The 13,189-nt window shown below is 38.5% G+C and overlaps 1 protein-coding gene across 2 annotated transcripts; it reads left to right on the plus strand.

Annotated features, from left to right (window-relative positions):
- Positions 1 to 935: 935 nt before the first annotated feature.
- On the plus strand, positions 936 to 9,496 carry LOC135162141 (protein hunchback). Of its 2 annotated transcripts, none has more exons than XM_064120310.1 (4): positions 936 to 1,178; positions 4,571 to 4,735; positions 4,858 to 5,192; positions 5,804 to 9,496. In XM_064120310.1, exons 2-4 carry the CDS (start codon positions 4,595 to 4,597, stop codon positions 7,641 to 7,643), a joined length of 2,316 nt encoding a protein of 771 aa, XP_063976380.1. In that variant the 5' UTR covers positions 936 to 1,178; positions 4,571 to 4,594; the 3' UTR covers positions 7,644 to 9,496. The 2 variants fall into 2 exon arrangements, with proteins under 2 accessions (XP_063976380.1, XP_063976381.1); XM_064120311.1 differs by having other exon boundaries at positions 4,861 to 5,192.
- Positions 9,497 to 13,189: the final 3,693 nt, after the last annotated feature.

A 13,189-nucleotide genomic window follows, 5' to 3' on the forward strand; every position in this document is an offset into this window, starting at 1 on the left:
AGTTTTTCAAGTGAAAATCATTAGGGGGTGAACTACGAGTTCCGTAATTTTTACTGAACATTACTCTCCGCCATTCATGCCTCAGGTGCCGCATTCCATGAAAGGACGAAGACGCTTCGTAAACAAACCAAAGGATTTAAGGTGGTGGCCACATAAAATATTTACTTGGCAATTTTTATTAAAATTTTTATATAGTCTATTAAAAAAAGTAGCTGTAAAATGATAACTCTCAGTTCGAGATCGTCCGCTTTGAACTTGACATAGAAATTTTTTACCTTCGAGTAGCTTGTCACGTGTTCAAATGACGCGCCACGGACCTTTGACTAAAAAAAAATCAAAGGTTCCTCTATTTTTCAAATAAAAATTGCTGAGATAGAAGTCCCATCATAGAATACAACAAAAAAAAATTGAATCGATTGCCCCTATTGATGTATACCAATAATTATAAAAATTTCATCAATTTACATACATCTACTAATTTTTTAAATTAATATCATGTCAATCAATGTTAATAATGTGAGAAGATTTTCCTGTATTCTGACACATTTTCCATGACATAAGGTTCTTGCATAAACTATCGTGCGATAGCCACCTTAATCAACCGCGAATGATAAAGACACAAAAAAATAGTTCGCCCAGTTTCCGCTGAGCGCCAAAACCAACTCAAAGCGAGAGGGTTTCACAATATGTCCCTTAGTGGGATAAAAAGGGACGGAAAATTTCGAAGACCAATGACAGGAAAATGCACCCACCTAGCAAAGGGTGGGGAGGACTAGAACTTTGGGTGGGGGTTCGCCGATTGCCAAAAGGTCCTGGCCTCATGCCTATGGGCTCCTCTGATTGGTTCAGAGAACTCCAAGTAGGGGGACGAGACTGAAGGGTGGATCCCCTCCGAAAATATTCGGATATGCCGGTATATATAGTATACATTCTGACAATTTTCATCAGTCGCTCGTCAACATCTGACCGAACGGTTAACTTAACGATTTTCTCTTGGAAAACCTTTTCTTGAAGCCTTGTGCTTATTTGTGCTTATTCAGTGACAATATCATTAAACATTAAATTTACGTGTTATATCATAGTGCCGCAGTGAGAACTTATTTTTTAATATTTTTAAATTTGTTTGATTGGTGTTCCTGGGAATTTTCATCATCGGATTTGCAGTCGGCGAGTTTGAGGTCAGTAAATATGGATTTATTTTTCATTTTCAATTTGACGGAGTTCTCCATAATTTTTCCCGTCGAATTGAATATCATTTTAATGAATTAAACTTAAAATATTTTTTATACTGAAAATATTGATGGAAAATTGAATAAAAGCGGTAGCTTATTGTAAATTTCACGCGCTTTTTCACGATTTGAAGTCGTCGATTTTGAGAGCGTTTCTCTGCAATTCTGCGATTGTTCTCGGTAATTTCATTATTTTTATTTTTATTCCTGTCCCTTTATCGTGTTTTCGTGCCACCGATCACGTCAAAGTAGTCTGAAAATTCGCGATAACAAGGCTTTGTAGCAACTCTCTTGGATCTATTTACTCTTTATTCCTTCCTTTTTTTCCCAGAAGTTGTGTTGTCGTCCCTACACCGGTGGATTATAAGTCCCCTTTTATTTTCGGCTTATCAAAACACTCACAAAGTATTCAAATAATTAATTTCCCACTAAAATTCACTCTCAAATAGCAAAGCAAATTTTATTCCCCAAAATCTCCGATAAATCGGTTGTCTTGATCATACAAATCTTTGAATTTATCCAGCATATGCCATTAAAAAACATTGCGTTCATAATTTTTATTTTCCCATACAATAAACCGCAAAAAAATATTCTGAATTCTCATGATCAATCATATCTACCGAATAAAAAATGGTGGAAAGAGAAAAAATAGCCGAAAGCCATCACGATAGGGGAGATATTTATCGGAGCGTCCAATGCCTTTCACGCGTGTCCCGTGAGTGGGTGGAGACGCACGAAAAAAGGGGGACTATAGTAAAAGGGGATGAATCGATCGATCGGTTAATCGTGAGGGGCATTTTCTATATGGATAGTGATTATCATTATCCGAACGGAAGAACAGGAGATTCGAGCGGGAACAAAAAAAAAAATAGACGGAGATAAATTCTGGAGCACTCAAGGAAGCTTTTTCCCCTCCACCCCCAACACCCTCTATTGCAGGGTATTTTTTTCGATCTCTTTAATAGCTGGACGGAAAAACCAGAGCCGAAGAAATTTATTTTCGATTGATACTTCCTCGAGAGAAATTTATTCTTCATTTCCTATTATATGAGAGGGATGAGGATGAGGGGGAAGGGGTCGGGGTGTTTGTTGTCAAACTGCGATCGATCTGTTTGCCATAAGTTCTTTTATAAGTTTTACTTCAAGGTAGAATTGTTTATGGGTTTATCCCTGAGGTAGACTATTTCCACTGAGTCTTGTTTTATTTTAAAATCGGTTATTTTGATAGAGATGGAAAATTGGTTTTATAGTCTAAAATTCGTTTGAAGAGGTAAATACACTCGGGTTATAAATTGCCGGGCAATTAGGGGAGGAGGTGAGGTAGAGGGTCCTTGTCTACCTGAGAGCCGTTTTGTCCACTGGACGAGGGTAAAAGAAGCAATAAAACTTACATAGAAATTCCGTAATTCGCGAACAGGTAGGAAAATTTAATAAACATTTTGAAAGGTTGGGGAAACAATGGAGAATATTTTTTTCAATATACCCGGATTACCCCCTTTTACTGAGCGTACCTTATGGATTTATTTATTGGGTGGCATTTATTGGATCATTTATTAGATTGTATAGCCTACGGGGGCTTTTTATATTCTTAAATTATATTGGAAATATAAGCGATATTGATGAGTAGATGTCACTCGTTCGGATCGAGTATATAAATCTTTGTATAATACTTAACATCTTTTATAAAATTTGAGTTAATATAGACCAAAATCAAAAAAATAAAAGGCTTTTGAAGGTTTTTGAAAAAGGGGTACGTTCCGTATTTTTAAGTAAATCCTCACGGGGAGGGAAATATTTAGAAAAAAAATATGTAGTAAATTCGTGGTTCCTAAGGGAGAATGAAGACACGATGGAAATTCGAGAAGGTTCAGTAAATAGTACTCAGCGAGGTTCCTCATTTTTACGGAGAGCTCTGTATCTTTTATTAGATCCTTAGCAATTTTTTATCACACCTCTGTTCTCCTTATGTTTCATCAATTGATTGAAAATAGTACATTATGCGCTGAAGGCGAAAAGTCCCGTTGTCCTGCCCGAAGTGCAGCAACCAAGCTATTTTTTAAGATGCCGGCAAAGGAAAGTTTGGACTTTGCCCTAAGAGACAAATATAATTTTGACAATTATATTTATTCTGGATAAACAAAAGCCCGAAATTTTCATTAAAAAATCCACCTTAAATTCGTGTCAGGAGAATATTTAATTGCTGCTTGGAGAGCGGGAGGAAAGTGGATGGTTGCTATCGTAGGGCGAAAATCAGCAGGTAAAAGGGCGGCAAGTTTTGAGTCGGAGGGAAAGATCCTCCCAAAGGCGCAAAATTCTGGGTTTCCATCCGAAGGTGCAAACCTTCTATTTTCCATCGGCTCATCAGGAGTTGAAGAAACAATTCGACCGTGGTTTTAAAAATCCATGAATATTTAGTACTTTTAATTGAACCTCCAAAATCCATAGAATTTTGTTCAGACGTCCAATAAAAAGTAGGTTTTTTTATTCTTAGTCGCGAATTACGAATCTTCTACGTAATTTTTACCGAATATTTATCTTCGTGGACAGCAAACTGCAAATCCCCCGAAGAGTCGGTCATTCACGTTTGCATGACTCAGGAAAAATAATTTAGAACCCTTGAGGGTTGTCTATTTGGCAAATTGGCTTTTGCCATGGATAAACAGCCTCTGTCTAACCGATTTCTGGGTAAAGACGTCAAAAATGTGGGTATGAAAACGTCAAGAGAGGTAAGAAAAGTCACACCAAGCTTTCGATCTCGTTATTTATGACCTCTTCGCAGTTTTAAGCCCCTGAGGGACAATGGATCGACGTATTTTGCATAGTGAAGGGGATTTACAGGGCCGAAAGAGGATAGGTCAGAGGTAAATGTTCGTCGGGGGTCTTGAGGTTGGGGTCGAGGTAAAATATAATGGGGTCCTCCTGCTCCACTTGAATAAATGAATCCTCATTGAGCCCCAAGGAAAAAGCCTTTTTTGATTTTCCTTTCCTTTCACATCTGTGAACCCTCGGTGGCACCGCCCACCCTTTTTTACTTTTTCACTCGCTACCGTAACGGCCCGAGAAAACTTGAATGCAAACACGGAAAAAGGAGAAAATGCGGTAAAAAATATTCGAGTTTTTTTTAGAATATTTTGAGGAATAAATTTGAATAATAGGCCCTTGGATAATAGAAAACCCTTTTTTCGGTTCACCTGGGAAAAAAATGAAGAACATCTGCTGTAACTTGGATTTTACCGATTTAAATGTAAAAGAAAATACAGAAACGAAGGAAAACTTTTCTTTGTGCAATTGTTGCCTTTTTTTGGAGAAACTTTTGTTCATTTTTTTTCTTGTGCTTGCAGAAATCGGAAGGAGGACATTTAAACATGCGCGAAAAGTGGGAGTCTGGGGAAGATCATGGGCTACCAGAGGAGGGATCTGAGGATCCACCGAGTGGAATGGAGAACAACGAAGCCTCCCCCGACCCAGCAGCTCCAACCACTTGGACTCTCACAGATAAATTGGCGGTGAGTAATCCCACCCCAGTCTAATCCCCTATATCAGTTTGAAAATTCATCCCACCCTAGGGATTCCATTAATTTTTTTTTCTCCAACTCCCCTCCAAAAATTTAATTCCTATTTATCTTAGCAGCAATTGTCAACGAGCGATCAAAACACCGATTCAGGGGTCTCTCCAGGACACTATCTATCAGAATCTCCAGGAAGTTCAGCATCCCCTTTCAATACTTCACATAGTCTATCACCGCCAAGTGGAGAATCCAACGATTCTGCTCCACTGCCTACTAATAATTACCAGTTCGGTCGTCTGGAGTTCCCCATAATACCCGATGGGGAGACTGATGAAGGAGCTACCGCGATGGATCAAGCTATGGATGTTGGCGCGGCGCCTGATGTCAGTCATCCCCCTGAAGAAACTCCGGAAAGTTTGCAGTGCCCTGTTTGCCATTTCACGGCAGAAAATAGGTAAATAATGAATCATCTCAGATAGGAAACTCAATTAAATGTTCATTGTACAATTTGAAAATCTAAAAAAGTATATTTTCAGAGGAAACTTGATAAAATCATTGAAAAATTGCTATTTTTAAAAATCACAAAAAGTTCTAATTCTGTTTATTAAAATGAAAACCAACGAGCATGAGAATTGCAATAAAATTACAATTGTGAAAGAAGTTGCGAGCAATTTTCCTGACAAGTTCTGGGAAATAATTTTAAAGTTGTTGCAATTTCTTTACAGCATAAATAATTGGTAAAAAATTAATTTTCAAAAATGAAAATCCACCGCTCTGAAGTGTACTCAATCCATTGATATTTTTAAAGTTTTGTCAGAGACTGATCGTCCTCAAAAGAAATTATCTATTCCTAACAAATAAAATATGAAATAATAATTCTCTGCAAAATGTAACTTACATATTCACGATTTTAAATAGATCAATTGATCATGAAAGATAGTTGAATTATAGTACAATCTCTACCACATTCTAGAAGCAACTTGATCTAGAACAACTTTAAAATATCGCAATAAGTCTCTCCTCTGACTCCCCACAATAAAAAACTAATTAAAATTTTGGCTTTAGAGTACAGTTTCGTGATCACCTAACGGCACACTGCATGAGCACCGAATCACCGGACCTTCAGCATGCCCTGTTCGCCCAGCTATCACCTTCATTGAAACCCCAACTGAGTCCCCAAGATGCCGAAGAACGCGAGGATGCGGCTCTTCGCCAGCCTCGAATCAACTGTCAGGGTAAAGTGAAAACTTTTCGTTGCAGACAATGTAATTTTTCAGCTGTAACAAAACTGGACTTCTGGGAGCATTCACGCCTCCACATAAGAATGGAAAAGCTCCTCACCTGTCCAAGGTGTCCTTTTGTCACTGAGTTCAAACATCACCTGGAGTACCACATAAGAAATCACTTCAATTCCAAACCCTTCAAGTGCGACAAGTGTCCTTACTCATGTGTCAACAAATCAATGCTCAATAGCCACTTGAAATCCCACTCCAGCGTTTACCAGTACAGGTGTGCCAATTGTGCCTATGCCACCAAATACTGTCACTCATTGAAGCTCCATCTGAGAAAGTACAATCATCAGGCAGCGATTGTACTTAACCCAGATGGTACACCCAATCCTCTGCCCATCATCGATGTGTATGGTACCAGAAGAGGGCCAAAAAGGAAGCCATCACAATTAAAATCCGCAGCAAATTCTGGCAGCAGACTACGATCACCACCACAACCAGGACCATCCGCAATGGGATCACCACAACCCGGACCATCTGGAATGCAATCACCCCAGCCTGGAACATCTCAGATCAATTTCTTTCCATCTGGAACGTCTCAGATCAATTTCTCTCAACCTGGAACATCTCAAATGAATTTCTCTCAACCTGGAACATCTCAAATGAATTTCTCTCAACCTGGAACATCTCAGATGAATTTCTCTCAACCTGGAACATCTCAAATGAATTTCTCTCAACCTGGAACATCTCAAATGAATTTCTCTCAACCTGGAACATCTCAGATGAATTTCTCTCAACCTGGAACATCCCAAATGGCACAACTTCAGCCTGAAACATCCTGGATGGGACTACCTCAACCAGGAACATCCCAGATGGGATCACCACAACCAGGAACATCGCAGATGGGAATGCCCCAGATGGCACCAATAGCAATTAACAGTGGTTTCAATTCAATAATGGCATTCAGTACTCTCAACCCCATGTTCTCAACCTTTCCAGTTGTCAATGGATTTACTGGAGGTGATGCGAGTAGAATGGAAGAAGTCAGAACTGCCCTATATAATGAATATACCAGAACTATTGCTGTTGCTGATAGAATGAATGCTGATATTCCTCATGAGTCAATGATTTACGGATTCTCCGATAATCCAAGCTATGCAGCGGAGGTCAAAGAATTCGAGACAATGTTGATGGAGCAGGGGGATCAGGACGAAAATGAGGAGGAGGAGAACGACAGAGAGGAGAGCTGTGCAGCTCCCCTGGACCTCAGCAAACCTGACACATCAAATAACAGCAACAGTAATGGGAGTAATGAGGCCGCGGAACAGACACCTGATCCTCCTATGAAAAGCAATGGAAAGAGCCGACGCAAGGGAAAGGCTGTCAAGCTTACCAGACAGGTTGTTCAGCAGGAGGATGAACCGGAGGTCGTTCCTCAGGTAGTTGAAGAGATCAAGCAGGAGCAACAGGAGCCGGAAGCTAACAACACACCTGAACATTCTCCTCAGGAATTTATATGCCAGTACTGCGAGCTCTCTTTTGGTAATGACGTCATGTACACCGTTCACATGGGATATCATGGATTCACCAATCCCTTCACTTGCAACATGTGTGGACATCGGTGTGTGGATAAGGTGTCTTTCTTTCTGCACATTGCCCGAGTTAAGCATTCTTAGGAGATTGGGGAGGTCATTTGGGATTAAGTGTGGAGAGAAATGATGAAGATTTGAAATCATTTGATATGAAAATTTTGATAACTCATCAAGATCCCGAACTGGGGTGATCTTTCAGGATTAGGATAAGGGTGTAAGCAGCTGAAGGAGGGTGATCTTAGTAGTAAATTGTAGGATTAAGAATATTCAATGGAAATTACCCTTCGCTGCATAATTTGTCACGAAAATTTTGCTACCGATATTTTTATCGATATTTTTCATAACTAAATGTAAATATGGTTGTTGGTATTAAGCTACTTTATAAATCATGAATTTCTATTGGCGCGGTGTCCCGACAGACCAGGGGATAGGGGAAAGGATGGGCGCGAGAGGAGAATTTTTTTTTTTTTTTGGGTTTTAATAATCCATTACGGAATTGAGATTATTTCCTAGTTGAATAGGCAATTTTGAGCGTTTGCGGTCTAGTCATAGATACTACAGGACACTTGCCGGGCTCCTAAGTATTTGAGTGCAATTATTACTACAATTTTTTTTTTGCTAATTGCGGAATTTTTTGATGGGCCTATTCATAAGAACTCACGTGGAGTGGTAAAATGTTTGAGGGAAAATGTCGAGGAGCCTGTTTTGCAGAGAAATTTTTAAAAATATAACCCGGGCCTTGCCATTTTTCCGTGGAACTAATGATGATTACTATCATGGGCCCATCTTCATTTTGATTTTTCATTTCAAATTACTATCTAACGTTTTTGATCAAAATTTTATATTTCATACGTTTTTTTTTTAAATAAATATAATAATTTAACAACCTGAATTCACGGAGAGGAAAACATTCATTAAAATTTATGGAATTGAGGGTTCGCAATGAAATTACGAAGAAGAAAAATATTGAATTGCACTCAGTCGATGCTCAGTTATCGAGAATTAAAAACATTCCATTTTTCTTTGGATTTTTTAGCGAATCGAAGACATTTACAACATATTCTGGATGTTTTGCATCACATGATTGTCAGGTTAATTTTTTCTTTTTTTTTTATTCCATCATATTTAAAAAGGCAATGAATGCATGGTGCCTCAGAGCCTCTCCACTCTCGACCAAAAATGTACATATTGTGTTAATTGTACTAAATGTAATTATCTTTATCACGATTATATTTTTCATCTGAATTATGAACATTGAGATGATGACTTCGAAATTTTTATGGACAATAGAGATACATAGAGATTTTTTTTGCCATCCAGGTATGATATAACTCCTACTTTAAGGTATTAATAAGTCTGAACGATTCATTCCGAAAAATTTTGGAGAAATGATTTTACTTATTAAGAAAAATGCTCTCCATACTTAAGACATGAATCAAGATTCACTACGGTGGAGACTGAAATTAAAATATCCTTGGGAACATTAATTGCTCAATTTAAATGTGAGCTGAGTTCCACTAATATTATACAGATAATTCTGAAATTGAATGGACTCGTATTTTCATAATTCAGTTTCTTGAATTGTGATGAAATTGTATTCTCAAAACATATGAGACAAGTTATTGGGTATTTTTTATCCCATTCAATTACAGAAATATAAACTAAAGTTACAATTAATAATCATGTATTTTTCTAATCTCAAATTTAAAATTAATCAACAAAAAAAAAATGAACAGTTGCCTGGAGAAATTGCCAAATCGTGCCAAACCAGACGACCTCTGAAATGTTCCTAAAAAATCTTAAAAAAAAAAACAAAAAAAAAAGATTATATATTATATATAAGAAATAATTGATATTAATCAATCAAATCTATCAAATAGTTTTATTTCCACTGTATGGTTTTACACCTTTTACAGATTAAATTTTTTCTTACAATATATACGTTGTACTCACTAATACAAAGGACCTCATTTCTATGATTAGCGTATACGACATCTACTTTATAAATCTTTAAAAGAAGAGACGACTAAAAAGAACGAGTAACAGTTCTGTCTTGGTTTTCTGGTTTCCCCCTAATTCGTTGCCTGGGCTGACTCTGCTTCTTTGTTTTAGCTGCCTTGTGAAATGCCTTCAGGTAGTTGCACAAGGCTAGGTTCTGGCTGCCTCTCAGCACCCCCATGAACCACTGGTCGTGGGATAGGTATCTTGGACGTTGGATCATCCAGTTGGACAGTTCTCTTGCTATTCTGGTTGGGTTGCTTTTTGTGCTTGCAGACACAGCAAGACGTGCTCTAATGTTTTTGTGTCCCCACAGAAGACGCAGCTAGGGTTAGCATGGCCTTTCTGGGTACTCTGCCTACATTACCGCATCTCGCACGAGCCCACTGCTCTTTACTGTCGCCCCCTGTGTTCTTGGAGCTCCAGTACTTCTGGTCATTGATGTCCGCTGCTAAGTACTTGTACTGGGGCCAGTACTTAGAGTCATCCATGTGGTACCAGTCAATCTGGATGTCCTGGTTCGTCTTGGTGCCCACATTCCTCTCCAGTTGAGACACTAGCTCTCCACATTCTTCCTGATCCCAAATCCTCCTCAACGAAGTCCCATCTTCGACTTCCTCGAATGCCCCGGTCATCATTTTTTCAAGTTTGGAAGGGAACCTACTGAGTACCCTCCTTACCTCTTCCCTCAGTGCTTTCCTGGACCATCTGTCCTCCTTCATCCCCAGGATATCTGTCAGGTACCTGTAGACTCTCATTTGTCCAATACTTCACTTGCACATTGCTTCCCGGCCACTCGCGCATTCCAGTCTCCAATGAGCAGAACCCCCCCAACCTCTAATGCTTCGTTTACCAATAACTGCAGTTTCTTTATCACTTGCTCTAGTGTAACATTATTATATACACTGATCAGAGTCAGCTTCTGGCCATCTTTTGAGTGGAGTCCCTTGATTAGTACTCCGTGGTCCCACTCGTGCATCCCCAGTCCTCTACAGCATGTTTTCCTCACTGCTAGAAGATTTCTACCCTTCGCCTTTCCTCTTCGGCTGGTCCTTGTCGCTGCTTGCGTGGTCCATGTGAAATTGGAGTTGATGCTGCCTAGTATTTTCACTTCATTCTTTCTTTCTAAATGGGTCTCCTGGGGGGCAATTATGTCAAACTGGCTGAGGAAGTTCCAGTTTTAAAAAATTTTGCATGCTCCGTCTATGTTTCGTGAAACCAAGTGGATGGGCTGGTGCTACCGTTTCTGTCTCCGTTTCCTGTCGCCTCCGCTGGTGGATCTTCTCCTCCGTCGGTCGCCTTTTTCGCGTAGGGATTGGGGGGTCAGTCTGCCTTCGCTCTTGTTTCAAGTCCACCAGGTTCCTTGCACCAGCACCTTTTGGTACAGGACTCGACGCGCGTCGCTCTTTACCGTCCTCTTTTTGATATTAATATATTTTTTGAATGTAGAAAATTTATTAGAATGAAATATTGAAAGCAGGTGGATGTCCGTAGACTCTCACATAATTATTGATAATGCAAGAAGGCAGTTGTAACTTGATATAAAAATTAATATCGTTGTAAACATTTAACTTTCATCGGGAATTTTTTTTATTAGTTTTTACTTTCTCACAGCATTAATAATTATTTCTGTTCAATTAATATAGTCAATTAATTAGAGAAAATAAAAAAAAGATATAAAAAGATACTGAAAAATGATAATGAGATGAAGGCTTGTGTACGAGAATTATGTAGTGATAACGTCAAGTTGAGAGACAAATCTTCGCTTTTCTGAGCTAAAAATCAAAGAAACACTAGATTATGAGATGATAAGTAGGATGATATGAGTATGTTTTGAATTGATAGAATTATATTTAGATATAAGAATACAAAATCATGTTAATTGAACATTCCTTTTCTTGTACAAAAATTTTGAATATATACCTTATTTATAAGTTACAAAGTGATCAGTTTATTTCCGCCGACCCTCTCCTGACACACATAATATATAATATAAGAGTACCTCGCGTTTTCATTCAAGGAAACCCAGGAAGTGAATATTTCATTACATTCGCACAGTTTCTTCTCATCTCCTTCGAAGTGTTCATATTTACAGCGAAATTTGGAACTGTCAAACCGAGAATAGAATTCAAGGACTACATGATCACGGTCTTCATGTTCTTCTTGACTAGTGTGCACACTAATTATGCCCTTCATTTCCATATTCCCCTACCACCGCACATGATTTTTTGAACGATAATTAGCCTACGTTTTCTTATTTTTTGTCAAAATAATCCATTAGCTAAAAATAAATGCAATTTACTTTTTTTACCGCCGAATTCTTTAGGAAAAAGATCACGAAAAGCAGGAAATTTAGTGACTTTCAATGCCATCTCGTCCCAAAATTCCCTTGATAATAGTATTCTTATCAATTGCGAATCTCTCCCGAAGAGACTGAGGTTCAATTTTCCCCCAAAAATCATTACTAAACATTTACTTAATGGGTTTGGTCCAATGTGATGGCAAGGCTTTAACCTTCATGCCCACTTACTTAGGTCGCAAAAACACTCAATCTTCATTCCATTTACGTAAACTAAGTCATCAGTAATCACTTTGCAATACATTATCACACACGTTATCAACATTTTCACACGCGAATCCGTCTTTTTTCCTCTCTCTGTTTCGTACTGCAACGTCTCTCCCCCGCCCCCATTTTTAAATATTTTTTTTCTTTATTAAGCATTTGAAAATCATTAACAAAGTTTATCAGCTATAAAGTGAAAATATCAAGCATCAATGTCTGGACTATATTGATATCTTCGTTGGTGAGTTTACCATTTTTGAAAAACTTATTGATGGTATCGATGATAGAGGGACTAAGATCATGTACAATGTCTAGAATTCTACAGGGTAGTGTACAATATTTAATATCATTCTCTTCCGCTGGTCTTCAAATCGTGGATATTGCCATACGATGTGATCGATATCTTCTTCCGCATAACCGCATTCCCGAGCAATGATGAGTTCAAATTGTCGTGGACTTGCTTGTTGTGGCCATTGTGCCCCCGTGGAACTTTTGCCAAATGGAACCAGAGTCCTTCGAGCCCGTGTGGGTACGTGGAGAGGCACTCTTACTCATTGGAGAGAAATAGACAATGGAGAGCTGGAGTTAGGGGGGTAACACTGGAGGACAAGCTGATAGAAGCACCAGGAGTGCGACCCTTGAAGGCCCTGTGACTACACCTCGCGATTTGAAAAGCTAGCAAATGATATCACAAGGGAGTTAGTGATAGAGGCAAAATAAACAGGCTCACCGAGTGGAAAAAGGCCCCGTACTTTCCCAATTAAAGAACTTGAGGCTCCTCTCTCTCTCTCTCGTGTTTAGTGTATATAGAGGCAATTTAGGAGGAAAGTTAAATATTATACAAAGATTATATACTCGATCCGAAGGACCGAGATTTACTCAGCAATATTGTCATTAGTTCTTATTTCTTACTTCTAATTTAATTAAAGAATGTAAAAAGTCAAGGAGGCTATACATGGCAATCTATAAAATAAAAAAATATATAATATAATATTTAATTAGTTGCCCGCTCATCATTGCTGGGGATACAATAGACTGTTAATAGATTCTTGGCATTACTATAATAATG

The sequence above is a fragment of the Diachasmimorpha longicaudata genome, chromosome 5 (assembly GCF_034640455.1).
Source record: "Diachasmimorpha longicaudata isolate KC_UGA_2023 chromosome 5, iyDiaLong2, whole genome shotgun sequence".
NCBI lineage: Eukaryota > Metazoa > Arthropoda > Insecta > Hymenoptera > Braconidae > Diachasmimorpha > Diachasmimorpha longicaudata.